This window comes from Odontesthes bonariensis, chromosome 24 (assembly GCF_027942865.1).
Source record: "Odontesthes bonariensis isolate fOdoBon6 chromosome 24, fOdoBon6.hap1, whole genome shotgun sequence".
Taxonomy (NCBI): domain Eukaryota; kingdom Metazoa; phylum Chordata; class Actinopteri; order Atheriniformes; family Atherinopsidae; genus Odontesthes; species Odontesthes bonariensis.
In genome coordinates this window covers 19,058,573-19,086,428 of record NC_134529.1, presented here as the reverse complement: position 1 = coordinate 19,086,428, position 27,856 = coordinate 19,058,573, and the positions used below count along the sequence as shown (strand labels likewise).

General features: G+C 44.0%; 2 protein-coding genes across 4 annotated transcripts; one reads left to right on the top strand and one right to left on the bottom strand.

Moving 5' to 3' along the window:
• Nucleotides 1-324: 324 nt before the first annotated feature.
• lrfn5b (leucine rich repeat and fibronectin type III domain containing 5b) lies at nt 325-16,462 on the bottom strand. Of its 3 annotated transcripts, XM_075459420.1 has the most exons (8): nt 16,173-16,462; nt 15,958-16,056; nt 14,794-15,139; nt 5,319-6,234; nt 4,624-4,798; nt 3,381-3,714; nt 2,173-2,473; nt 325-2,043 (listed from the first exon to the last, which is right to left on the bottom strand). In XM_075459420.1, the coding sequence occupies exons 4-8, from the start codon at nt 6,207-6,209 to the stop codon at nt 1,348-1,350; spliced, it is 2,397 nt and encodes a 798-aa protein (XP_075315535.1). In that variant the 5' UTR covers nt 6,210-6,234; nt 14,794-15,139; nt 15,958-16,056; nt 16,173-16,462; the 3' UTR covers nt 325-1,347. The 3 variants fall into 3 exon arrangements, with proteins under 3 accessions (XP_075315535.1, XP_075315536.1, XP_075315537.1); XM_075459421.1 differs by lacking the exon at nt 14,794-15,139; XM_075459422.1 differs by lacking the exons at nt 14,794-15,139; nt 15,958-16,056; nt 16,173-16,462 and adding an exon at nt 13,183-13,907.
• A 222-nt stretch (nt 16,463-16,684) lies between these two features.
• On the top strand, nt 16,685-27,846 carry LOC142375354 (methylmalonate-semialdehyde/malonate-semialdehyde dehydrogenase [acylating], mitochondrial-like). Its single transcript, XM_075459353.1, has 12 exons — nt 16,685-16,849; nt 17,137-17,181; nt 18,513-18,587; nt 19,014-19,175; nt 19,275-19,353; nt 24,309-24,611; nt 24,893-25,014; nt 25,134-25,323; nt 25,475-25,656; nt 26,185-26,364; nt 27,265-27,363; nt 27,475-27,846. The coding sequence occupies exons 1-12, from the start codon at nt 16,811-16,813 to the stop codon at nt 27,577-27,579; spliced, it is 1,581 nt and encodes a 526-aa protein (XP_075315468.1). The 5' UTR covers nt 16,685-16,810; the 3' UTR covers nt 27,580-27,846.
• The last annotated feature ends 10 nt before the right edge of the window (nt 27,847-27,856 follow it).

Sequence of the window (27,856 nt, the reverse complement as noted above, 5' to 3'; positions counted from 1 at the left end):
CTGCAGTGAGCCTCCTTTGGAGGGAACAGACTTTGTTAGATGAGCGGTGAGATGTGCAACCGAAAAGCGTCCCCTGTGACTCGCATGGCCTCCTTTCATCATCTGCTTTCCTCATCTCTTTGAACAAACACCAGGGCACAGGGACCCGTCAGAGGTTCATCACTTGCAGATAAAGGGGAATGAAGTTGTTCAAACACAACCAAAACCCTCGGTTTCTTACTGCGTTAACTAGCAGAGCGCGGCGGAATAAGGAATGGATGCCGATATTTTGTTCTAAGACAACAATGCAATGCAGAGAGGGCTCCTCACTCAGTACTTTGGGATGCGAGAAAACTTGGGAAAACACACAAGGCATCTTGAAAATGAGATGACTGTGAGTGTGTCCCTTTAATCACTGGTTTATTTATACTGGTAAACATCAAACAGAAACAACAGCAAAATCAAGAGTGGACATCCTCCCATTCTTGTAATTACCGTTTCCCTTACATCGACAAGTTCATTTACAATGGTTGTTGGCATGACATAACATCTGTAAGTAAAAAAATACGGAAAGGAACCATTCCGCTTGATCATATCCACACGTAATATCAGATTACCTGCCGCACTTGTCGTGCCATTGGTGTTGCCTCTCAAATCAGTCACGACAGGAATCCTATCAGAGTTGAGTCTGTATGTAATTGTGTGATAAAAATGTATTGATTCAAACCGGAGGGCAGTTTTAGGCTGAGTCGACTTGTGCCACGAAAATGCTGCATTGTGCTGTGTCTGGAAGGGTCGGGATGAAAAGCTGGAGCTCTGTCTGTCTACTACATTCTGTTCCCACACCTCTGGGATGTAAAGCACATTCCTAATCTCACCAAAGCACCACCAAGGTAATTAAGACATATCAACGCCTACATGTGTATCTGGAGACAAAAATCGTCTTCAAAGATTTTATCACCTTAAGTAACAGGCAACGAGACTGTGAGTAGAACAGCCTCCTCCCATGTGTGATGCCTTTCTGGTTATAATACAGTATGTCCAGGTTACTGCATTCAATACCACATGAACACTTATGGTTGCACTGAGATATATAGTATCTCACACAACTAAACATTTTTGTACATGATGTTGTTTTATACATTGTGTTGTTCCTTTCATCGAAGTTTGTTTAAATGTTATAAAGAAGACTTTGATAGGTTATAAGGTAGAAAATGTTTCCCTTAACCCTGTGTACCAGCCTTCCGGAGGTCTATCAACACGTAGAGCACAACAGCTCCAAAAAAGGCATAAAATTCCTGTTTGTTCCACGATGGGTCACAAGTTCAAATCCAAGAATACATGAGAGCTCAGGTCATTAACTTCAAATCATAAGGTGCTCTCCAGCAGCCACTCAGACTTGGAGAGTTTGTCCCTGGCCTGGCGAAAGTTTGTTGTGCTCTCGAGCTGTGGCAGCTCTCCGCTCATTGACAGGCTGCGTTTGGAGCGCAGGCTGGCCCCAGTTTTGGGGTGGGCCACATAGCAGCGCTCCCTATATGAGTCTGCATTAAGCGAGTGCCTGCGGTTCACCCTCACCCCTCCTGCAGGCACAGTCATGTAATGTCGAGAAGCTTGGTGGGGCCGCGGTACTCGGGGAGCGGCAGTCCATTTGGCAGGCTGGCCAGGCACCGTGAGAGGGAAGCCAGTAGCTGTTTTAACATCTGACGAGTTATTCCGGTTCATGTTATTGAGCTCAACATCTGCCTGAGCTTCAGATCGTCGTGCCTCTGAGGGTTTTGGTGGAGCACTGGAGCGTTTGGGCCTTGGAGCTCCTGGGGAGGCTGGGTGCCAACTGTGACTACCAGCAGCGGTAGAGACTGTGCAGTCAGGGACAGAAGCTTTTGTGGAGGGTACAGTGACAGGCGGTCGCTGCTTGGCTGGCTCTGGGGGCGGGAGGGCAACTCTGAGGCACTCCTTGTCATTCTTCTCTGGACGCAGCACCTGCTTAGAGAGGGACTTGGGTATCCCACAGCCCTGAAGCTGTCCATCACTGCTCAGTGAACGAATATCCCCCATCTCAAGTGCCTGACATTACAGGAGACAGGTGCGGCAAGAGAGAGAAGAATGGCAACAAATCCATTACACATCCCTGCTTAAAAGCCAAGAAAATTCGTGAACAAGAGGGGAAGACATAATGAATCATGCCGAACTGACCTTATCTGCTTCTCCTTGGTTACACACCCGGTAGCGCACAATGAGGAAGATGATAAAAGCGAGCACAGAAGCCACAATAATCCCTCCAATGATAACCACAATGGTGCCACCAAGAAACTGGGACTGCATGAAATGGCATCTCAGGTACTGTGGCTCAGTAGTGAAGTGGATGCAACCTATCACCCTGGTGGCAGTAAGCGAAGTCACCTGGTCATCATAGATGGCCAGCACACACAAGTCGTAGTGCGTACCAGCCGCCAGGTTGTTTACCAGGATGCTCTTACTAGATGGGGGTATCATTCTGTGGAAGGAGAAGAGCTTTGTAAATTGTGGCATAGATTAGGAAGGTTTAAATGAAAAGGGACTGAAGCAAATCAGATTATCCAGCTTACTGTTGTTGGGATAAAATGACATGACAATCATTTATCTCTCAGGGGGCTATTTAAGATGTGTCTAGGCACAATCTTTTGTGACATTTGATTTATTCTTTCAACAACACCACTGATAAAAGGTTGCTTGGGAACACAGGATGCCTCCGTTTGTTCATTGCATCGGGATAGCAGACGGAAGTCTTTCATGTTACCTGAGTCCTGCAGCCACAGCTAAAACACCATGTGTGCCACTAATCACAAAGTGTTTTCATGGAAGAAAAATAAAATAAAATAAAAGACTGCGCAATGATCCTATCACATCTGATTACCACTAAATATGAAGCGGAAGCAGGTAGGGATGAAAGAATGCCGTGTGCGGCGGTTCTTCAGATAGGACTGAAGCCTCTGATGCTTTCTGTAAAAAGCTGGAGGACGGCTTGTTTCATCATCCTGTGGGTCCACAGCTTGGTGCTGACATTCTATTTTGATTTTGTTGATTAAGCATTATCAGGGTCTGGCACATAGTAAATGATACACAAGGGGGGATTACGAGTCGAAAGATAATAAGTCAGATACAGTGCATTAGCCTGTCTTACTCATTGGATTGACAGATACCACAAATCACCCCGACAGTCGGGCCTGGCTCTGAATGACTGGCCATAAAAAGGGGATTTAAGCATTCACAATCAACTATGAAGTTAAGGGTCATAGGATTTGAAATATGGTTCAGTTTGTTTGCATACACTTCAAATAAAGATGAATGTTTCTGAGCAATGTCCCACTACAACATGACTTTTATTTCTATAAATTTATAGCAGATGAAGTCTTTTTGCTTACCTGTATACTAGTGAATCGTCATATGTCCCATTATACTGGATTTGAAACATGCGAATTCCAGGAATACTCCTGTGGAAGTTGAACTTGACCAGGGCTGAGGTAGAAGTGGCCTCAGCGATTACTACTTTCTTCTCTTGGCTTGTTTTTGCATTCCCCAGAGGAACTCCTCCTACCTCTGGCCCCGTCTTGGTCACTGTGGCGATATCTGATGATCCGGGGTCAGGCTCCTGCTCTGCAACTGTATCGTTGGTGATATGAGGGAGTTTAGCAATGACCAGATCCACCGTCTGCTGAGCCTCTCCTGCCGGATTGGAAGCCACGCAGGTAAAGGAACCTGAAACACGAAGTGATGAGATTAGCATTCTCCCCAATATTTAATAAGTCACATTCTCTGTTCTGGTAAACGGAAAAGTAGAGACTGGATTTAAAAATTCTCCAAGCTGTCTTTCTTTTTCACTAAAACCAAAGTTGTTCATTTTGGGCTTACAGCTGTGGAGCTGTTAGTCAGTGAGTTTGAGTGTCTTTTACATGCTGCGAATTTGAACAAATAACCAAGTGCTCAATGAGTTAAGGATCAAATGCGGGCTCTTGCTTTACACAGTGCCCATGTAGTGCTTAGTTTCCAGATGATAATTTCCTGTTGGTGGCTTGTTAGAGTAAGTTTCGATGTGTTCTTGTTTAAGAAATATATATAAATTCCTATACTGCGCATCGTTACAGCTCCTCTTGTATCCTTCTTTCTGGCATGGTTTGTTTTAGCTCCTGTCTCTTTAAGGCCCCACTTCAAACGGCCAAATCTGATCTGATTGGTCAAGATAGCTGCTCATTTTTTTTGTTGGAGACCTGAGAGACGAGCCACGGGACATGTAATATGCTAATGAGTTCAATTGTGATGAAGACACGACCAAGACAGATTAAAAGGAGTGTCTTCTGTGGAGAGGAATAGCTCCTTTTGGTGTGGACTTGTGATTTTCACATCAAACAACAAGACATATAACACAAAGAAGAAGAGGAAAATCCCCAAAAGTGTCATCTGGTCTATTTCTATCTATATGAAGGAAAAGCAAGTCACTTTTCATTGTCTTGTGACTTTTATCAGTACATCAGCCTGCGTGCCTCCATTATCAACTTTATCATGTGGTGTAGACAAATACTTTAGTCCTATAGGCTTATGTGTGCACAAGCAAACAAGAAATTTTGTTCAGTCAACAACATGAACACAGCCACCAGAATGTAAACAGACCTGAGTCCTTGACAGTGCTGATGAGGATGTCCAGTGTTCCATCTGTGTGGACCACAGCCCTGGAGGAGTTGGACATAAGGCGTCCGTCTGGCGCGATCCAGTGGATAATGGGGTCGGGGTCGCCCCTGGCCTTACAGCGGAGGGTCACACTCTGACCCTCTAAAGCTCGCAGCTCCTGAGGCAGAGGCAGGAGAGAACTACTTCAAACACATACGCTGTTTTGCTGGGGAAAAAAAGTCAATTTTCTCTACAATTATGCAGAGCAAGTCTGCTGAATGTAAATGAGTTGACATAGATGGAGTTATTTGGCAGAGACTTTATCAGATAATTCTGTTTGGATGCATGGCTCAGTGACTAAATTCCTGAGAACTCCCACCGTGTATCAAGAGCTTCACAACCAATCCATCATAAACCTTCTAATACCTTGAATAAAGTGGTGAGTACAAATCCTGCTAAATAACTTCTCTCTAAGCTTGGCAACAGGGCTTGGCATTTTAATAGCAATATATTTGACAATAATCTCTTAACTGCAGGTCACAGGTTGGACATGTCATGTCCAAGGGTTCTTGGACGACTCCTCAAACTCAAAAGCTAATATTTGCTGTGCCAGCCTGGATTAAGTAAGGAAATGCTTGCTCAGACAGTGGAGAGTATGTAGAGTATATTATGTCTTAACAGTGCACAATTCAGTTTACCTGAGAGTGCCGGGTGATGAGAGGAGCATCACACAGGAATTCCTCCTCTGAAACAGTCCAGAAATAACGTCCAGCAAGGTGCTGGGGTGAGGCGCATGTTTCCAGATCGTCTTCCCTCCGCAGCCTCCGCAGCCAGAGCAGCTCACAGTTACACCTCAGCGGGTTCCCTCCGAAGCTCAATGCGAAAGACGAAGGACCCATTATCCCAGAGGTAGCCAGGACCCCCGCTCTTTGGAAAACAGGGTCAGGGGGAAGCTTTTGGAGCTTGTTGGACGTCACATCCAACCTCTTAAGCTTCTGCAGTCCAGAGAAAGTTCCCTCTGGGATGTAGCTGAGCATGTTGTGGTCTAAATTGAGCGTATGGAGATTGGACATCCTCTGGATGGCAACCCACGGGGCACTTTCCAAGTTGTTGTAAGACAAGTCCAGCTCCTCCAGCGCCGTTAGGTCATTAAAGGCCCCACTGTGGATGTGGGTGAGCTGGTTGTTGTTGAGGATGAGGTGGTGCAGCTTGGACATGCCACTGAAGGTGTCGTTGGTGATGCGGGTCAGCCGGTTACTGTCAAGGTGAAGGGCTCGTAGGTTCTCCAGGTCTTTGAAGGCATGAGGCACAATGGAGCCGATGGTGTTACGAGAAAGGGTCAAGTCTACAAGCTTGGTCATGTTTGCAAAATCTTTGCGTTTAACGGTGGTCACAAAGTTATCCCCAAGCCGCATCTCCACTGTGTGCCTGTCGATGTTCGGGGGCACAAACAGCAGGCCCTTCTTGTCGCACAAAGTCGCCAAATTGGGGTTAAGCATCTGGCAGACGCAGCGTTTGGGGCAGATTTGAACTTTGTGTGCCTTTATAGCCACACCGAGGACTATCAGAAACACCAGGAACGACTCCATTTGGCTTTAAATCAAGTGAACAGACCTAAAAAAGAGACAGAAAACATCAGGGTACGGAGAGAAAAAAGAGAAGCTTGTTTAAAAAAAAGATGTTTTTAAATCAAACAGTAAAAAATGCAAAGCATGAACTTTTGGATTAGTATCATCTTTAACAAAGTCTAATATTTGTTGCTCTGATCAAAAACACAGTAAGAAACATCCCTTTAAATGAGAAACTGCAGAATTCTGCCCTGGAAAGTTCAGGCTTTTCCGCTGATTTGAAACACTATCATTGCCAGCTCAAAGCTCAGATTTGAAGTGAATCCAAAATGTGGGCAGGAAGCTAAGCAAGTCGATGCCTGAACAAACAATAGATGCCATGCAATTAGACATGAAACCAATTAGTCACCTACAGACTTGAGAGTGAAACATCCCCAGTAATCATGTATGGTCTTTGTGGCAGCTTTCCCTTTAAGCCCCAGCTCCCCTGATCATGCTTTTTTGATATGATAATACCAGCCCTTTTAAGTTTGTGTACAGAAGGATGAAAGTCTAGACCGGCAATTCGGGGCCTCATAAGAATTAGACTGATATCTCGCAGGATCATATCGCCAATAGGAAGGGATGATTCGGCCTGGTGCCTCAGTGAGGATGTGCTATGCCTTGCTATTGATTTTCTCTCTGCTCTTTCGGCTGCTACTCTTACTTATGACACAGCTGAGATGGGGGATAAGAAGGGATCCGTTTGATGAATCCTGAGACATTGTCAGGGATATAGAATCTCATAACTAAGGCCTTGGAGATCAGATCACAGCTCTGCAGTCCTACCGCACAATGTGTCAGGCCACGAGTGATGTTAGATGGATTTATATTCGATATTTAGAACTGAAATTCAGTGTCATTTTAGTTGAACGTACAATATTCAGCCCCCTGGGTTTCCCATGACAGAGCACAGAAAGGAACAGCGATCCAATCAAAAGCAGGGAACAAGAGATCAAATCCCGCAACTTCAAAAAATACAAAATTTGAATACCGAAGAGAACAGATGATTTATGATTGCAGCTTCCTGCGGTTTGCTGGTAATACCCCCAGTTTCTGCGATGGGTGTTGCAGAATATGCATGAAAATCTTGCCTCAGCAAATAACATATCAACTAAGAAACTTCATGCTTCAAAGGCTTCTTCTGCACCTGAGCAGTGACACACAGCTCATGGTGCGATAACCCTGCCAGTCTGAGTATGAGGAAAATCTCATATAGGAAACATCAGACAGGACAGGAGTGACACACACAGCCATGTGGGGGAAAGCGGAAGCCTGGTGGCATCCGCTGACGGCGGTTGCTTTTTGACAGCCGGGTAAGAAGTACTGCAGCCTGACAAGGCAGCAGAAACAAGGTCGCCTTTAAACGACCCATAATATAGAGGGGAGGAATATTATTAGAGAGAGCACACTGACATTTTCATGAGCGAATAAAATGTCTGTTCCTGACCCATTTATGAATAGACACAACTTAACCAAATCGCACAAGATTCGTGGATTTTATTTAGGTTGTGCGGTGGTGTATGGTGTGGAGTTGATGAGAAATGGAGTGTAGAGTCATTACTGAATGTGCATGGCTCTCTTAGCCTGCCTGTGTGGCAGGTCTAACATCTGTTCATGTGAAAAAAGAAAAGACCCTGGTTCAGTTCTACGGTTTTACATATCAGGACATGATAAAATCATCTGGTCCACCAGGTAAAAATGAGATAAATACAACCTCAGATGACACATGACATATTGCACTGTTTCATTATCTACTCATCTAAAACTAATCCACATTACAGAAGCAGAGTGTGAAATACCAAGTACACCCCATGGTTCAATCCACCTTTAGAAGCAATAACTAGAGGTAATAGTTTTCTGTTAGACATTATCAGTCTCTCACTTATTTCTGGAGGAATTTTGGTCCACACTGCTTTCCAAAGGTACTTTAATGATTTTTTCCACATCTCTCTTACATTCCCAGAACAGCATTTCAGTCAGGCTGAGGTCCGGACACCTCGATTCTTTTCTTACGCAGACATTCTATTGTAGATTTGTTGCTGTGTTTAGGATCAAAGAGCTGGGCTCACATTTTACTTCAGAATTTTTTGGCATATGGAGGAGTTCCCGGTGGACTTAAAGACAAGGTGCCAAGATCCTGAGGCCCAAATAATCGCCCTCCAACACCATGCCTAACAGTTGGTATGTGATATTTTTACTTATATGGTATTTTTGCTTTTTTACCAAACATGGTACTGGGCACCATGACCAAACATTTAAACTTTGGCCTAAACTTTTTGCAGAGTTCTTGTGGTTTGTTCAACTTTGGTTGCAAACCTAAGCTGTGCTTCCATTTCCCTTAGAGAGAAGAGGCTTTCTCCTGACAACCCTTCCAAGCAAGCCATTCTTGCTCTGTCTTTGTGGATAAGTACTGGGATTCATTTTAACATTTAACATGCTAACTGAGGCCAGTGGAGTCTGACATTTAGCTCTTGGTTTTTTTCTTTATTTTTCTGAGCATAGCACAGTTTGACCTTGGTGCAAATTTGCAAAGGACGTCCACCCCTAAATATCAGCAACTGTCTTGAATGTTTTCCTCCTGTGCATAATCGTTCTTATTGCGGAACGATGGACTCCAAATTGTTTGGAAATGACCTTATAACCCTTCTCAAATTGATGGGCAGCAAGAATTGCTTCTCCAAGATCACTGCTTATGTCTTTCCTCCATGGCATTGCGTTAACACACACCTGAAAGACCAACAAATTCCCAAAACATCTGCTTTTATAGAGGTGCTCAAACCTGGTGATGATCTCTGAACCAACTGCATTCATTTAGCAGCACCTGGCTGCCACTTATCCCCTTAAGTCCTATGGAAGCAGTAAGGGCGTACTTGTTTTTAATCACACATTAATTCTGCATTTTGGTTCATGTTTCTTTTTCATTTACACAGTGTAACATGTCATGTGTAGTTTTTCATTCTTTACCTTATTTCAGGACCTGGTAAGGACAAGGAGATATTTTTTAACGCGTCCCGGTATGTGAAATGTTAGATTTGAGAGAAGGTGTTGTTTCTTTTTCACATGACTGTACATGTGTGGGTTCACGTGTATCAAAGAATAGGCTTGAAAAACTGAGGTGCACTAAGTGTGTGCACGTCGACCACCTTCAGCTCTGACTGGATGGTACGGTCCCATGGCTGTGCAATGAGGCAGAGAGGACCTGCTACTTCCAGCCTCGATTGTTGCTGAAAACATGATACTTACTCACCCTTGGGAGATGAGGCTTTTTTTTTAATTGATTCATTTATTTATTTACTGCTGCTGAAAAACCCAGCCAAACGTGAGGAGAGCGGTTGCAATGGTAATCCTTCCAAAATCTGTTCTGTGCGGACAAAAGGACATCTGCCCTCCCGCTCCTCCACCCCCGCTGCAGAGACCTGGCCAGAAATATCTGTTGCCGTTCTCCTTCATTTGCATTTAATTATGGGTGCTCCACAGAGATTTGCATAACAGGTTGCACTCATCAGATACGTGAACAAGTAAGTAGATAATCAATTAATGCATTCATCAATCCCACACTTCAGCTTTAAATGTCACACCCCCCCAGAAAATTATTGTTGTCCAGGTTTGCGCTTCGTATTACAGTGAAGCAACTCAGGAAGCCCAGAAAAAAAACCCCAAACAAACAAGAAAGCAGACGATCGTATCGATAAATCAAGCAGAATCTCCTTCTCGGTCAATCAGATGTAAGTTTACAACCTCAGAGAACAGAACAGACTGACAGCCCCACTCCCACACATGCACACCAGTGGGTGGATTTGTGCCTAATAGAGGCAGCTCCACCACACAACAACCTCCAGCTACTGAGACGCATTCATGTGCAGCAGCGGCACACCGTAGGAGAGGATATCTATGGTCTCCCTGGGGTAGCGTTCGCCAAGAAAAGACTTATGCAGCACGCTGTACGCCAATCCGCTGGTGAGGTCATGGGAGGGGGATATGTTTTCAGATGGTATAACTTATGCTGGAGCTCATGTGAGAAAAGGTTCTACAATCCATGTCTGGGCAGGAAATCAGGGAAAGCTGCCCTGAAGTTAATGAGATCTGCCTATGGCTCCACAGCAGGTCGAGGCAGCAACAGCAACTTGCAGCGTCTCAGTCAGAGAAGAGCAGCCGGACGTCTGCTGCTGCCAAAAATAAACTCCCGTTGTGTCAAGGAGGTAAACCGATGCTGCTACATGATGGCAAAATGGTATCGACAAAGCAGTGAAACAGGTCCTCGGCCGGCTCGTTTTATGAGGCCAAATGGAGCTGCTGCATGTGCTGAAGTGGATCATATTTTGACTGAGCTGGTAGAAATGCTATTTCGTCGGGTAAATGGCTGTGTAGCCCGAGTCCAAACATCCGGATCAAACACTGATGCCGTTGTGGACCTTTAAACTTTTTTTTTTTTTTTTTTTGTGAATGTGGGGATGTGCTGTGACACCATTTTCCTACAAAGTCTGCACATGTTAGAGTGTGATAGCTTCTGGGTGACAGCCCGGATGCCATGGCAACTCAGAAAACCTCAGCGTTGGGTGCGATGTAATCAGTGGCCGATTGTCAGATTACCTAATAATATTTAGAACAAATCTTCTGGTTGAAGGCCACGTTAGAGACCCACTGTAGCATTTATGACACAGAGGCGATAAGGAGACTGCACACTCAGCTAATTTTGTGTTGGATTAATGTTTCAGTCATTACCCTTTTCCCCAGTCTGGCACGTCATAAAAACCCAAATGAGTTGATGGGAAATCTGATGCAGTTGAAATTATTTTCTGGTGTGAAAAGCTTGTGTGTGTGTGTGTGTGTGTGTGTGTGTGCGTACCAGGGGGATAGCATACTAAGCAGAGCCCACTGCATCAATAGAAGTGCTGTTCATCAGCATCTACATCTCCCCCTTGTAATTCCAAGTGTTTTCCTTCACACTGCAACACAAGATCATCAGTGATAACTTGATCTGCTGAATATCTCACAGGTGAGGCGTCAGAACACTTCTATCTTCTCCGTGGTGTAATCTAGCTCACTGGCTGACAAATTCACATTCTGAGCTCGATGTAAATTGTAAATCTGGTACAGCTTTTCATTCTAGCACCATCCCCGTTTGAGGGGCTCATGACTTGAGGTGTTTTTCTTCCGATCAATGCAGAATCCTCCACCACCAGCTCTTAAAGTGAACTCCTTTGGTGAATATTCACCACGGTGTTAAACCACAGCCTGATTCCAATTCCGATCCTTAGCCCTACCCTTCACTTTTGCAGGGATGAGGCTTCCTTTTACTTCTTTAGGTTCAAGTGTGTCAGTCATCAAGCCCATAAATTGAGGTGTTGATTTGGATTGCTAGATAAGCACTGCTCCTCAATCCCCAAAGGAAAACGGGACACCTTATCCCTGCAAAACAGAGGGTTAGGGCCAAGGGGAGGAATCAGGATTGGACCTAAGTAATTGGGCTCTCTTTTTAATTTGGTTAGAAACCCAAATGGGGAATGTCAAACGTTAAATACCTCAGAATAAACAGGTGGTGCCATCAAACCACAGCAGACGATGGGAGACTAAACACTGAGAAACAATGCAGAGGTACTGATGGAATTTGATGTTTCTGTAAGGCTCATCCAGCTGTTTTTCATACAGATGACTGGAGAGGATTCCAAAAATGATACAGAACGATCTCAGCCAGTAATCATAATAAGGCGACTGTAATTGTGTAGTAGATGTTCACATTTGTCATCTCAAATGCAGTTTACGGTAGAGGAATTCTAAACAACATAGAAAAAATGTGCTTCAGTGGTTGAAATGATGACATACTCCACATGCAGGCTTTTTGTTTCTTTGTGGTAAAACAAGGGCAGCTGAAAATAACTACAATCTCTGCACCCACAAACTCATATTTCCGTGTCAAAAGCTGTGTTTCCCACCAGCCACAAAATGGCTAGATAATGTAAACACATCTCCCCTCTTATTAAGTCGTAATCACGAAGCATCTCTCAAATGTGGAGCAGGTGGATGTGTATGCAGCCATATCCGAGTCTAAAATCTTAATGGAAGCACTTCTTCAGCGGAAACAAAAGCTCTCCTTTTTTTTTTCGAAGGGGAGTGCAAATTTGGGTCAGCGAATGTGGAGCTGGTGTGCAGAAACAGCCCGCCGCCGAGGAGCCATCTATCACTTCTCTGCCATCAGTGAGAAGGTTGAAGCACCGAAGCACCGACACTGAGCACATTCACACAGCAGCAAAGAGCCGACAGGAGCGGCAAAATGAGGCGTGGGCTTGGTTTCACTGGTGTAGCAGTTACAATGGTGCCTCAGGCACTCATGAATAATAAGATATGTGATAACTAACACTCCACAGAAGGCAGGACCATCATCATTAATGATAATCACATTTTGTGCCTGTCCCTTTCAGTCACCTGGCAGCATGAATCTCTCCTCTCAGACTTATTATCAGTTTAGCTATTTATTCTAATATTCAGACTTGATCGCGGACTGGTGTGTAATCTGTACCACGGGTTATAACCACTGACTGCATCCTCTGCTAAGCAGGCAATAAAACACAGTTGATATCAGTCCTTTCCTTGCGTGTCTGTGAGAGAAGAATGAATAATGGGCACATCAGCCACCATTCTCTGTTTCACCTGCAGGAGAGAAAAAAAAAGCAGCACAGAATGCAGCCAAGAGGATACTAAAAATAAAAATCTCTATCTGACAGCATCCCTTCTTTTTTTTTCTTTTTGACCTTGCGGTACAGGTCCTGGGTTGGTGGGTTACACAGCCACAACCCCTGTCACGAGGGAAAAGATGCGAGCCCATTCAAATGGGTCCTGAGAGAACTACTTCAAGTCAATATCTTGCCTCTTCATAAACAGACCCCCCCCCCCCCTAAAAAAAAAAAAAGAAGAGTTCAGAGCTGCAATTCACTCTATCAATTATTGAATTTACCTTGCAGATGAAACATCAAGCCGAGTCAGAGTAGGATGGGTTTGCGCGTCTTTCCTCCCATGAGGAATGAGAGCATACTGTCTGCCTGAGATGGGACCGACGGTGCCTCTTGGTGGTAATTCAGGTGTCCCGAAACCTGCGCCTTGGCTCCTATGATATGTAACGGCCTGCGAAGCCAGTGCTGCCCTTCAAGAATTCCATAAGCAAGATAAAGGACGAACCCATATCCTGTCTCACACCAGTGAAATTTTACTCGGATTCCTCCATTTGAAGAGAGAGCGGGGAAGAGAGAGAAAAAAAAGAAAAAAGAAAGAAAGAAAAAAAAAAACCCACAGCCCGGAGGGTCCCGGTGTGGTTCTGCAACTGTGCGGGGTCGCCTCTATTGCGCATCTGCCTGCGTGCACCTCCAGAAGAAGGAGAAAACGCCTTTGTAGCGACAAGCCGCCTCAACATACACCGCTGCGAGTGGCCGGTGTTGCGCTGAATCCGACCAGATGTTCGTGTCGCTTTCACGAGTTTTTTTTCTCGGCGAGGCAGAGCTCAACGCGAGTTAATCCAGATTGAGTGAAAGGTTGCTGCCATTGTCGGCTTTATCCTCCCCTTTTTTTGCCCCCGGACTGCTGTCAGCCACCGACCCCGGCTCCATTTCTGACCAGAAGTGCTGTGCTCGGAATGGTAATCGGTGCGCTCTGAGCTGCACAGAGACCATTTGTGTGCATAGGCAGATGCAGTGCCTCCCAGCCTATCTCACAGGCAGGCATCATAATTTATTCATGTAGACGGAACTCTGCTGCACGAAAATACACTGGACCTATCATATTCTCAAAGAATTAAGGGGGAAAAAAAGGTTTAGACATAAAGAAGATGAAAAAAAATTAACCAAGCAATAACCATGCCGTTATAAAAAAATCCATCCATTCCTCTGGATAAAACCTGGGCCTATGCACACCGGGTCTAGGACCAGCCAAAAATAGCAACCTATAGCTGAACATTATGTATTACATAGATTTTTTGGCAAGAAAGTGTTGAGTTGACTGAAAGGGAAAGGCTCCCTATGGGTCTGCTTGGCACTCAACCAATAATTATCTGATGCACCCATCCTACAGCTCTTTATGCAAAGCTGACTATAGCCAGTGTGTGCACAAGTGCATTACAGCAGCTCAGTACTCATTTTTGGGGGCGTTTTTCTTTCTTTCATTATTTTATTTAATTTTTTCTGAGAACAAGCACCAGGACCAAGACCACTTGCCTCCTGGCACTTCTAAATAGGCGTTTGTGGTCGTTCAGAGAATTCCCCAAAGGATTTCTTCTTCAGATCAATAATTCAATCCGGTTACGACACATCCACCCAAGATCAACAAGGATAGCGTGTGCATTTCTCCTGAATTGGAAAAGTGTGAGCTCCTCGAATAGTGGGTTAAACTGCACGCAAGTGCGCAGTCTGTGCTGCTCTCGGTGTTTGCTGTTCTACTCTTGTTGTGAGATCACCCGATAGTCAGGGCATTTCCAAAGAGTTCAAGACAAATGCATGTTGACAGCAAGCAGAAAACCCACTCGAATGGACAATTCTTTTTCTTTTTTTTTTTTTAAAACAGCCACAACAGTACTCACATTTTGCTGTTGGGAAATGTTAATGTCAAGGCCCTGCGTGTGTGACCTGCTGCGAGTGTGTCATCGGCATCATCGAAGGCTGACAGTTGGTGATGGGAAATGACACTGACATGCTTTGCTTTTTATGTATTTTTTTCTCTGCTCCTTTACTGTTATGACTCATGCTGGGATCTCACGAATGCGTGCCATCCAGGAACTGCACGTAGGTGAGGCTGTCTGCGCGCTCGCCCGTGGGGCTCTTTTTCTCCAAGAACAGGGCCACGGTGTCCCGCCTTGGGTCAGCGACGCTGCGACTCCACAGGGTCTCTGTGATCCCCAGCAGCTCGCGCACACCAGCAGAGATGACCTGCAGGACGCACAGCAGGACTGAGGACTTTGATGAAGCACGCTTTACACCCGCTAACTCAGTTTAATAATGTAGCCCCACTGAGAGTGAGAGGATCTAGTCGAGGAGATCTCATCAAGATTCTTGTGTCGGAACAGAGGCTACAGGCTTACATATCATACAGCCGATAAATGAAAGGACTTATATGTTTAACCAGAATAGTTTGGACACTTCTTAACAGAGTTTCACATTCTCCTTCATTATCAGATTACACTCACCAACAGCTTTTGCTTCGACAGCAAGCAAATATGAATATATAGAGGCATTTATGGCCTATTTAGTCCTATATCAATGAGAAATAAAAATAATGACTATATACAGCGTACAGTTGGCTTTGTGACAGAGCTGATTTTAGGTCTTTTCTGGCAGTGACACCTGGTTACAGTACACAGCTTAACTGGATATCACACTCTTCAAAGAGTGCCAAACAGGATGTGTAACTGTGCTAAGTAGACACAGAGGCAGCAGGTTTCTGGTGTCTGGAGTCCACTTAGCGGCACAGAGAGGAGACTTGAAGTACAAGTGAAGATCCAAAAAAATGATCTTCTTCTTCGAGCAGGTAAAATGAGCTGTTAATTATCCCACCACAGTCAGACCAAAGTGACACATCTGTGAGATGTGCAGCAAATGCTTTGGTGTTCCATAAACTTCTGAACAGCACTGTAATCACTCAGCAGCACCATAGTTGCTGTCTTTGCTGAAACGTGCAGCATGTTTTGCATGTAAACGAGCCTTCACAGTAACAATCTCAAGCGAGAATTTCTGCCTCGTAACAATACCTGCATGTCTTTAAAATCTGTGATCCCGAGTCTTGGCAAGTTGTTACAATTTACGTGAATGAGCTTCCTCCCAGTGATGATATTCTCAGTGAAACAAGCCTGCAACAGAAATGGAAAATGATCATAACAATGATAATAAGTGACTGGAGGCTGACAGGAACGTACACTATCCAGGGGAAAGGGTTTTGGGTTCAGTCGAGTCAGTTTTAACCTACTTTGTATTGAGGAAATCCTAAAGACTCAACCCATCTCGCAACGTCATGACAACTCCACTGTAGAAAGTTCATGTTGTCTCCAAGCACGTTTCTATGGAAACTGTTAGCCCACCTGACACTTAATTAAGCATTTCCCTCAGCGAATGTTTGCCCTTTGATACACATCTACATCAACACAACTCTATAAACATATTCACTTTACAGCGTCGAGCCGTTTTAAGGCAACTTGACGACACCATTAAATCCGCACTTCGCAAAAACTGATTTTAAGGTGCAAAACAACCAACGGATATCCCTTCAGTTTGCGTTTCCCGCAACAGCAAATCAGCGCCTCGTAATTTGGGGCGGCTGGAGATAGCGTGATATGACTGGTTGTTCGAAATATATGTCCCGCCCATATATATGGAAATAGCCAATGGCACCACGCACCGTTTCCACAGATAAACAAAGTATCTGGATGAGTCCGTATCATTGTTAGCCGCATGGACAGGGCATTGTAGATCTGATAAAAAGCGCAGCATCGGATCCCGCAGCCCTTTCGAACCAGTTGGAGCTGAACTTCCTCGCACTCCAGCGTATCGTGGGTCGGTTGAAGGGCTCCTCAGCAGGGAAAAAAAACAAACACCTGACCCACCATAATGGCAGCAATTCTCCTCCGGTCCGTGTTGAACAAGAAGGTGATTTAAATTTGTGCTAATTTCTACAGGGACCTTTGTTTTCCCCCTCATGCTTATGCAACTTAAAACGGCTAACAACCCGAGCTTGTGGGCTAACAAAAGTCACACACGTTGCACACTGTTCACTCCCACTTTCTGCAAAAATGTTGACGTCTTGAACGGAATAGTTCCACGTTAGTGAGTTGTTACTGGAGGATTCAGACGTGGCACTCGTTCGTTAGAATCTGGCAGTGACTTGTACAGGACTTTGAGGTCATTAATGTTCTGGTGTGTTTTGTTTTTTTCAGGTCCCCCTTCAGCTGGGTCGAATGGGCTACTCCTCCTCCTCGGTGGTAAGAGCCCCCACTGACATTCAGCTGCTGTTCTAACTCACTCGGAAGAGTGAACGAATGCCACCTTATATTGTTGTCAGTTCATGTCCCTCGTTGTCAGATTTCATATGACATACATGCAGAATTGGTCACTCACAGCTCCATGGTAACAAAGCACCAACACAGTCAGACATGAAGGCAGTCTTTTTCTTTCTTTCTTTGCTTTTGTTTGTTGTTGTCTGTTGTTTCCCCCTCGTATCGTCATGTGTCACCAAAGTCTAAATCGAGCAAAGACACATGTAACGTTCTTAAAGGTCCTTCGGATCACCTGCACACTGGGGAACTGCCAGCTGTGCTCGTGCTGATTTAGTAATTTTTTTTCTGATTATTGTGCAGGCCGAAATGAGCCCATGGAAGTCGATGCTTATGGATGCCTGTCAAAATACAGTTGGTCAAATAATGGAAGGGAAGAGCTTTGAGATAAACAGCTTGCTCCATTCAAATCGGTGCAGAAAAAGTATGGAAAATGATGTGGCAACAGCGATGGAAGTATGACGTGACATTTTAGAGACCAACTAGTACAGGGTTTATTTTTGGACAATGCCATTTAATTTAAAACTGTCCCATTATTTTTCTTTTTTATAATAAATGTCTTCATCAAAACACATCCCACAATCACTATTGAAGGATCAGTCTACCCTCTGGAATTTATTGGGTTTACCCTACCTTCTCTATGGGTGTGCCAGCGTGTCATTTCTGTTTCTACATTGACGTTTCATATCAACTAGGAATTGAACCCGAAACCATCGCACTTCAGTTTGAGCGAGGTCATTTTGTATTTAGCTTTCCAGTGATTTGAACACAACTTACGGCGAGCACACATGTTGACTCTGCACCTTTGTCTTGTTAATGGGAATCCGAACAGCTTTGCTGGACAAACTTTGTCATGACGCCATTCTAAATGAAGTCTAGCAACTTTCCCTGCGTCATGTTCCGCAGTGAAAGCACGTTTTACCTGCAACCTTTTATTCTAACGCCAATAAACAGTCAACATCCAACAGGTGAACAGAAAAGATTAAGCAAAACTGTCTGAATCAGCTCAAATAATTGAAATTGGGCAATTATTTGTTATGACGTGGAGATGTTCAGAAGCATTTAGGGTCTGCTTAGAAATGCCTTCTGAAGGCAGTGTTTAAATGTGTCAACACAACTCCGTGCATGCAAAGTAATGAGGTTTGAAAAGCTCTAGACAGCCCATGCACATGTTGTGATGAATAATTGATAAACTGAATCTATTAATGATGTCGACAGGTAGGACGGGATTTAAACGTATTCTTCTTTGATTTTTCTAGCCCAACACAAAGCTGTTCATCGATGGCAAGTTTGTCGAGTCCAACACATCTGAATGGCTAGACATAAACAATCCTGTGAGTATTGTAAACAACTTGCAAAGGGGCTGACACGAGTAACAAGAGCTGGCTAAATACAACTTGTGTAGTTTTGTATCTTTTCTGGGTAAACAAGTCTTGATTTGCCAATTTATAATTGCTAGATTTATAAAGTGTGAAGGGAAAAATGTCTGGGGTGCACAGCTTGCCATTTTTTTTTTATATCCTTTAAAAGTTCAGCCTGGTGTAAAGCTTGTTAAATATTGACCTCCAGCAAGACAGTAATGGGTGATTTATAGCATGCAAATCTCATCGCATAAAATCTCACCATTTAAGATTGCAAAGCTGTGAAGGGCATAGGACAAATGCTCTCTTGTTTAATATCAGTTAAATAATGTTCATGCAAGTAATAACTTCCCTTTTTCTAAGTCAACTTCACTGTTTGGACTGTCTCCTTCTCCTCAGGCCACTAATGAAGTGGTGGGACGCTGCCCCAAAGCTACTCAGACGGAGATGCTGGCAGCTGTGGATTCCTGCTCCCGAGCCTTTAAGTCCTGGTCTGAGACTTCCATCCTCAGCAGGCAACAGATCTTCCTTCGCTACCAGCAGCTCATAAAGGATAACATTGTAAGGAAGTCTGTCGGTTACTCCTGTGTGTCTCAGAGCAAATTATCGTTGAATTCCCGAATTGATCCTGTCAGTCTGCTTCTCCTTCGACTATTTCAGAAAGAGCTGTCGAAAATCATCACCTTGGAGCAGGGCAAAACTCTGGCTGATGCAGAGGGAGATGTATTTAGAGGACTGCGTAAGTAATGCATAGACTTGACTTCCACTGCTGCTATTAGGTTTTGATATACTGGCTCGATTAGAGTGCTGCTGGATAGATATCAGAAATTAAAATTCCCCCGTTGGAACTGTTATCTATCATATCTGAAACTCCTGATGAAAGCCTGTCCCTGTTTATACTGAGGCCTGGGTGAGAGTTTGATACCTAGGTGGCTGGAGGGCGTTCATTATTTGTGTGTAACCAGACACACCTTGCAGAAGTGATTTGCACTATTGAATTAGTAATCAGCAAAGGGACTGATTTGTTTGTGTTGGCATATTGAGGCTTACTTTGCTATTCATGAATGTTAAAGGAGGCATTTTATGATGGTTTTTTTTCACAAATGTACACAATTTCCTGAGGTTGCAATGAATTTGTAATCTGTGTCATTCTTCAGTCAAAAGTTCACACTGTTGCCTCACAAAAGCTCCATTCCCAACCACCTCTTCTCAGTTTTGATCAAATCAGCAGGTTTTATGGGGTGGAATAAGCCACTCCATTCCAACTTACTATTCAGTGTCTTTTTAGGTCAGTCGTAAAGCTGTGTGCTCTATTGAAAACCCAAATTTGGACTCAAGTGTGACAGGACATCCAGGCCGAGAGCTCACTCTAGCATACACACAGTAAACGAAGCTCAGACTACCACACACCAAATACTTACCTGGCAGTTTTTACCTCCTGCCCCAAGATTTCTCCCGTCTGCAGTTTGGCCGAAAAGAGCTCATGCTAATCACTCTTTTGAGCAGTCCTGTCGCCGAGGTTGTTGAAATGTTGTAGCGCAGAGGGGGAAATTATGTTGCCGTTAGCTGACAGTGAATAGATGAGCCAAGAAAAGACGCCTCAATTCTTCCGTCACTTAATGGCTCGGGATAAATTGGGCTTTTTACTGTTGGTCAGTTCCTCTGTGTTTTGTTTATAGAGGCTAATGAGGATTGCTTAAACGGGAAACGTTTTACTGAGGTTTTTGTAATGTTGCGTTTGTCCATGCTGCCCCTGGAAATGACAACTTATGACTGGGAAAGTGAAGAAAACTCTTAACAACAGGCTGGATTTCCTTTCGGTACACATTAAGCATTATTAGCTCATTTCTTTCTTCAGTGAGTGATGTAAATGCTGATTAGAATTTCCCATTTATAGCAAATTGAAACTTCTGATGTACAACAAATGCTGTAGGACATGGCAATTCAAATGGCGGCCCGCGGGCCACATGCGGCCCAGAAGCAATACCTGAGTGGCCCAACTTGTGGTTCAGCCAAAAAAGCAGAGAAAAACCATGAAAAACACAGTTCGCGAAAATGAGTGCAAAATTCCTACAGTAGATCAGAGAGTGAATGCAACACTCCACGTAGCCTAGCAACACACAACCAACCCACAAAGCAGCGCGTTGTTCTGAAAGTTACTGATAGAACCATGTTAGCAACTCAACTCCAACTGAAAAAGTGTCTTTCTCAACCCTCAAACGAAAAATGTACGATTAAAAACTGTCGTTTTAACCCTGCCTGGGCAGACAAATACTGTTTTATTTTACCACCAACTCCAAACGCCAATTCCACACGGTTCTTTTTTATTCACTTAAACGCACCTTGTAATGTGCATACGGTCAGATATGACCAGAATGTTACTTTGATTTAATTTCAAAAGGGAGACAATATTTTGTGACAGAAATATTTTTTTTAGTATTTTAAAGTGAAAAATAGCATTGCTGTTACCTCAGGCAAGTTTTTAATGCACTTTTTGATGTTCTTATGTCAGATATGTTTATTTCATTTCAAAAGGGAAAACTATTTCATCACCATTGATGTGCACTTTTTGTTTTAATGCCTGGGTTATTTCAGGAGTGAGAGTATTGCGACTACCTCAGTTCATTTAAAAGTTTTGAAATGTGTTTTTATGCACTTTTTGAAGTGGCTGTGTTTTACAAAAATACGAAGAGGGGAAATGATGAATAAACCTCACATGTTATTTCATTATATTTGTGTTGGTTTGAAATTTGTCATTACCTCCTCCTTACTGACCGCTGAAAATGTCCGGCCCAGCTTAAGGTCTCGGTTTTAAAATCTGGCCCAACTGAATTTGTAATTGAATAGCCCTGCTGTAGGATTTGAAGTGGACTAAAAGATGACGTGCTTAGATTATTCCACTCTGAGCTGAGCTGAGCTGAGCTGGTACTGGTACGAAACATTGCCGTGCATATCTGAACGGCTCAGTGAATGACATATTTTTCAGACACAAACAAAGAGACAGGGTTGCATTCTGTTGGAGATTTAAGTTGGTAGTAATTTTAGACAAACAAATATAAACTCAAAAGTTCAGGTAGCGGTATTTCTGCAGCATTACCATTTCCAGTCTCGATGCTAAAATTTGACTCTCACTTTCTTTTTCTGCCCATTCTAAAACACTCTGTCGGCTCTGCTTTGTGCTGCATTTTGTATAGAAGTAATTAAGTGATTTTCCCCTTACTGAGTTGCACTTATTCGCTTTGGCAGCCTTACATAAACAACAAACATGTTGAGAAATTAAGAGAGCTATTTGCACTTGTGAATATTTGAGCATAATTTTTTGGAGACCAAAGAACTGCATTTTATTTATTTTTGCCACTTGGTACACATCCCAGTTATTGGGTGCTCAAATTATTCTGGCATGCCAACTCTCCTATTATCAGCTGAAAGACAGGCTCCATTTACAGGTGTGCTGCCAGCAGTGGAGATCTCCTGCTGTATGAAGCAGCTTGAAGTTTTTTGCATTAACGGTATAGAAATAGAACTGGCAGGGCTTGTCTCTAATTTAAGAGGTTGTAATTCAAACTTCTGAAAGCATTTTGATGGAGACAATAAGTCTTTATTGATTAAAGAAGGGCAGTTGATACTGTGTCCTGTTTCCCTTATATTATGTCTGACTCGTCTTAATTATTTTCTCATTAAAGCAACACTATGTAACAATTCTACCTTAAAATAACAGCTTGAAAAAAATTGTGCGGCTAGAATGAGTTTTAATATTACGATTGACCTGTCTCCTATGCCCCTCGGGGGTCTGAGTTGGAAAAACTGCGCTATGTAACTTTGCTGGAGCGGCCCGGTGGCGGCCCGGTAGCTGAGCGGAAGTACTTCGACTTGCTTTCTGGCACTCCTACCACAGACCCCTCTCACGCTCCCAGGTATAAGGCTAAGCTAGCGCAACATTGTCAGTACGATCATCATGGCAGAGGCACCGAAGAAACTGAAGAACACATTGACTGATGAAGCAAGGAAGAGAAAGAGAGAGGCCGATAAAGCAAGAGACCGGACTAGAGTTCCTCTCGGAACAGCTTTTACTCGTTGGCGAGAGCTGAAAGCAACATTTGGATACAAGTTCGATTCAGAGCTAGCCACCTTTCTGCTGGATTAGTAAGTAGCTTATTTGCTGCCATGCTTTGTGCTGTGTTGTACTTGCTTGATGTTTCACTGTGTTCGGAAAGTGACTCGCTAGTTTGTTATAACTGTGTCTCTCGGCAGGACACCATGCCACAGGCGCCCCGCAGCTGAAACGGAGCCGCGGCCCAGCTGCGGAGCGCCTGCAGCCGGCGTCCCGCCGAGAGATCACGGCACCGATCCTCCCGTGGCGGCCGCTTCCAGCGGTGTTTCGGGCCCACCAGGACCCAGTTTGGTGGCCTGCTCGGGAGGATCGGTGCCGTGATCTCTCGGCGGGACGCCGGCTGCAGGCGCTCCGCAGCTGGGCCGCGGCTCCGTTTCAGCTGCGGGGCGTCTGTGGCATGGTGTCCTGCCGAGAGATCGCGGCGCCGGTCCTCCCGAGCCGGTCGTCAGGCTGGGTCCTGGTGAGCCTGAAATACCGCTGGAAGCGGCCGTCATCCAGACGCAACTCCTGGAGAAGGCGGTGAAATTCTCCGAGCTGACTGCGCCTCCGGAGATGTCAAAGAGGCGTTTGAGGCGATGGAATTTAATTTACACCTGCGGCAACGATCGCGCGATGAAGGCGGTGCGAATATTCGCATTGCGTTTGGTGTGAACGCACCGTAAAACATTTGATTACTCTTACCTTCTCAGTCGACATAGCTTGCACCTTCTGACTCCTCGCCGGTTCGTCAACAAATGTGAAAGTGAAAGGGTGTTGTATTTACGACAGTGTCCTATCCGTCCAAGCCTGTAGGGGGAGCTCCAGTTCTGGCTTTTTGAGAAGTTACATTGTACCGCTTTAACTGGCACGCGGTTCTCACCAATGACGAAGCAAAAGACGAAACATTTCGGAGGGTTTTTGTACATTTTTAAAAGATTAAAAGTTTGATTCAGAGCCTTCCTTTTAATATGTATCATTTCCCAAAAACATCCATGGCGGCCTAAAGTCGGTCTGGGAATGAAGTTGCTGTTCAGACGCTTAAAATGCTGCAGACATTCTCTTTTATCCTTTCTCAGATCTGTGACGGAGCACAATCCTGTCTCACAGGTCTGCCAGCAATTATCTCGATTTTGCTTTTTAATCTGACATACACCGTCAACTGTGAGACCATATACAGACAGGTGTGAGCTTTAATTGTGTCTAATGAATACAATAAAGCCACGTGCAAATCTCATTAAGCAGATAACTGCGTCTGAATGTGCAGAATCTGCGGGCAGGGGGCAAGATTTTTGGCACAGGAGGATTTTTAATCTATTTTTGTTGTGTAATCACGACTGTCAATTGTCTGAAGGATTTTTTTTTTTTAATTTTTATTTTTATTTCAGTAGCTTTAAAGTTATCTGCAATTAAACAGTGACTGGCCCGTGTAACAGGAAATCTTTGGATTTTAGCTGAACAAGTTGTTAGCTGAACATAACAAAACATGCTAAACCTGAAAGGACCAATGAACTTTACACCCGCCCTTTATATCAGTCAAACTTTTCATGGACGCATGGATCAGTTTATTGTGTATCTCACATATAATTATTCTCCCCCCCCCTCAGAGGTGGTTGAGCACGCCTGCAGCATCACATCCCTCATGCTTGGGGAAACCTTGCCCTCCATTACAAAGGACATGGACACGTACACGTACCGTCTGCCCATCGGGGTTTGTGCCGGCATCGCTCCTTTTAACTTCCCCGCCATGATCCCTATGTGGATGTTCCCCGTCGGGATGGTGTGTGGCAACACTTACCTGATGAAGCCCTCCGAGCGTGTCCCAGGCTGCACCATGCTTTTGGCTAAATTGCTCCAGGATGCTGGGGCTCCGGATGGTACCCTCAACATCATCCACGGGCAGCATGCAGGTGAGTGTGTGACTCTGTGTTGAGTCAGTGGCACAGAAGACGTGTTTGTACTAAACAACGGGAGGAGGTCCAAGGATGGCTGAAACCCTAATCTTATACCCTCTGGTGATATGTAAATAGGAAATTTCCATAATATGTGTGACCTATATCTGTTTGAAGCAGGAGGATTTGAGTCTCTGTATCAGTGCTCATACATTGTGCCTTACGGCTAAGGTGCAGATGGAAAAAAAAAAACAGGATTTACTGTTATTTATTTATTTTGTTCTTGTTTCCATGTGTAGCGGTGAACTTTATCTGTGACCATCCAGCCATCAAAGCCATCAGCTTTGTGGGATCCAACCAGGCGGGAGAGTACATCTATGAGCGAGGTTCCAAGAATGGCAAGAGAGTGCAGTCCAACATGGTACTCACAGTTTTCAGTTAAAGAGACTAAATGCACTGCGCTGCCATGAGGGAACTTTTTTTTTTTTTTTTTAACCCACATGTTAAAAATTATCTTGCGTCCTACATTTTTGCATTTAGGGTGCCAAGAACCATGGTGTGGTGATGCCTGATGCCAACAAAGAAAATACCCTCAACCAACTGGTGGGTGCTGCCTTTGGGGCAGCCGGCCAGCGCTGCATGGCTCTCTCCACAGCTATTTTTGTTGGGGAGTCTCGTGAATGGCTCCCGGAGCTGGTGGAACTCTCCAAATCACTGCGTGTAAATGCAGGTACCTGCATCAACACGAATAAGCACTTTTTTTTTTTTTTTTTTTTTTTCCCAAACCATTCTAAATTGGTGTCAGTTCATAAGCATTTAAATACAATAAAATTGCCGCAGGATATTGCCCTTTTTCAAAAGGATTCAATTTTGTGCTTTAGGCGATCAGCCTGGGGCAGATGTGGGTCCCCTGATCTCTCCGGAAGCCAAGGACAGGGTGGAGTTCTTGATCCAGAGCGGCGTGGAGGAGGGTGCCAAGCTGCTGCTGGATGGGAGAAATGTTAATGTCAAAGGATATGAAAATGGAAACTTTGTAGGACCCACCATTTTAGGCAATATTACGGTGAGCTGATCATTTGAATTTGGCTGAGATAAAGAGTGAGATACAGGCTGCCTCTTTTTCAAATGTGAAAATCTCTTGATGGAAGAAACGGATCATTTTCTTCCTAAGCAAGTCCCACTAGGAGGCTCAGAAAAAGGCATAGAAACAATGGTCTGCAGAACTTATTTGTAAATGGAGTTAAAAGTCCAGTGTCTTTTTATTTTTAAAGCTCGTTCTAATTCAAATCTTTACACTGCAGACAAATAAAACCACCTAAATAACACGCAGTCCTCTCAGTGACATCCTCCCCCACCCACCAAGTGTTGGGTGTCAGACTTGGTACTTCTTTAAATAGAATTTTTCTCTAAGTGTTATGAAATATATCTAAAGCCCTTTTTTTTTCCTCCCCCCTCCTCCCAATATCTTATCCAACATGGACTCACCAGTGCCATGTCACCTCTTAATAACGCCTCGTGGAGTTTGAGTTGTCCATTTTGTTTGTTTTTTCTGAAGAAAACTCTGGTCTTATCAGCTTTCTGTTGTTTGCAGTCTGACATGAAATGCTACAGAGAGGAGATCTTCGGGCCAGTGCTCGTCGTCATGGAGGCCGACACTCTCGATGATGCCATCTCTCTAATCAACAACAACCCGTATGGCAACGGCACAGCAATCTTTACCACCAACGGAGCCACAGCACGCAAATACACGCACGAGGTGGATGTAGGCCAGGTGAGAGGTGTTTACGTAGGTGGATGGGGAAAAGTCAGGACTGAGTTTGGGGTTGGTGGGGCTTTTATTTTCTGTCAAGGCATAGCTTAAACGTGGAAGTAAAGTTGCCACCGTCCGTGAGATTTTTAGCTCTCAGTGAGTCGCCTGTGTGAGACTGTAACAGTTTTGAGTGGGATGTGTTGTTTCAGAAGGAAGAAACATGCGAGGTGGGAACATCTATTTGACTCAAATCCCGTGGTACCTCGCTAACCTGAAACTGTCACAGATAAGACTTGCCAGTACCAAGAAGGGATGGAGAACGGCAGTACTTGGGCAATAAAACGGCAAGAGCCAATTCATAGACTAAAGGACTTTTTATATGTGATCATTTTTCTTTCTTTCTTTCTTTTATTAAGGCATAACAAACATACGAATAACATTTCTTTAGGTCTGTCACGATCATTAGATTTAGGTGGTGAGGGTCCAGGATCACCCTCTCCACCTTTTAATAAAAGTTGCTTTTGGCCACAAGTCACTAATTATGATTCAATTTCACACGTATGTCTAATGGGATGAAAATATGAAGGGATTTCCTTTTATATACAAAAGCTTAAAGGTCAGCTTCACTGTACCATAGTAAGTTTGTTGCTGTTCCATAACCCAACTCAGAAATGAGGCAAATTAGGTACCATTCGCTCTGGTGCTGAAGTAATGACTCAAATTTTTGGGTGTCCACCTTGATAACTGTGGTCATTGCATTGTCAGGATCTTCTGTGCTGCTGTTTGAACTTATTAAGAAAGCATCCGTAGTTTTAGAAATTTTTAGCCTTGAACATGTATCTTGGATACAACTGAGGTGAAGTCAACTAAATTATTCAAGTTATCCTCTGATCCGTGGCATATTTTTTTACATTTGTGCAGATTGGCGTGAATGTACCTATCCCTGTGCCCCTCCCCATGTTCTCCTTTACTGGCTCCAGAGGTTCATTCAGAGGAGATACCAACTTCTATGGAAAGCAGGTAAATACAAGAAGTAGCGTGTCTTATGACACTGATCATTAGGATGTAAAAGAACATTTTTTAAAGTTCAATAGACTTTGACAATTGAATCTTTCCTCTCTTCACCACCAGGGCATTCAGTTCTTCACTCAGATCAAAACTGTGACATCACAGTGGAAGGCTGAGGATGCCACTGTAAGGAGCCCGGCTGTTACCATGCCAACCATGGGTCGCTAAGCTAAAATGACAATTCATCCATGATTGACTTCTGACATGCCTTAAGAAGCAGCCCGAGGAGGGTTCGGGAAAGATGTTACATGATTTGTTCAATGCTGACCAATACTAAAACCGGGGATTAGTTTGAACTTTTGAATGTCCACGTTGTTGTATAAACTCAAAGCACAAATCACACCTTCAATTCCTTTAGCCCCGGGGAAGATTAACTGCACTCCTGCACAAAATGATGCTGAGAGTATCCTCATTGATTTGTTGTATTTTTTCAGTTTTTTTTTTT

Bases quoted from the DNA above. Each gene is read 5' to 3' on its own strand.
- lrfn5b (XM_075459420.1), bottom strand. From the start codon at position 6,209: ATGGAGTCGTTCCTGGTGTTTCTGATAGTCCTCGGTGTGGCTATAAAG. The intron at 3,715-4,623 runs GTCTGTTTACAT...TTCGTGTTTCAG, and splicing joins CAGCACTGTCAAGGACTCAG to GTTCCTTTACCTGCGTGGCT. The intron at 2,474-3,380 runs GTAAGCAAAAAG...CTCCTTCCACAG, and splicing joins GACGATTCACTAGTATACAG to AATGATACCCCCATCTAGTA.
- LOC142375354 (XM_075459353.1), top strand. From the start codon at position 16,811: ATGGCAGCAATTCTCCTCCGGTCCGTGTTGAACAAGAAG. The intron at 16,850-17,136 runs GTGATTTAAATT...TGTTTTTTTCAG, and splicing joins GGTCCGTGTTGAACAAGAAG to GTCCCCCTTCAGCTGGGTCG. The intron at 25,324-25,474 runs GTACCTGCATCA...TTTGTGCTTTAG, and splicing joins ATCACTGCGTGTAAATGCAG to GCGATCAGCCTGGGGCAGAT.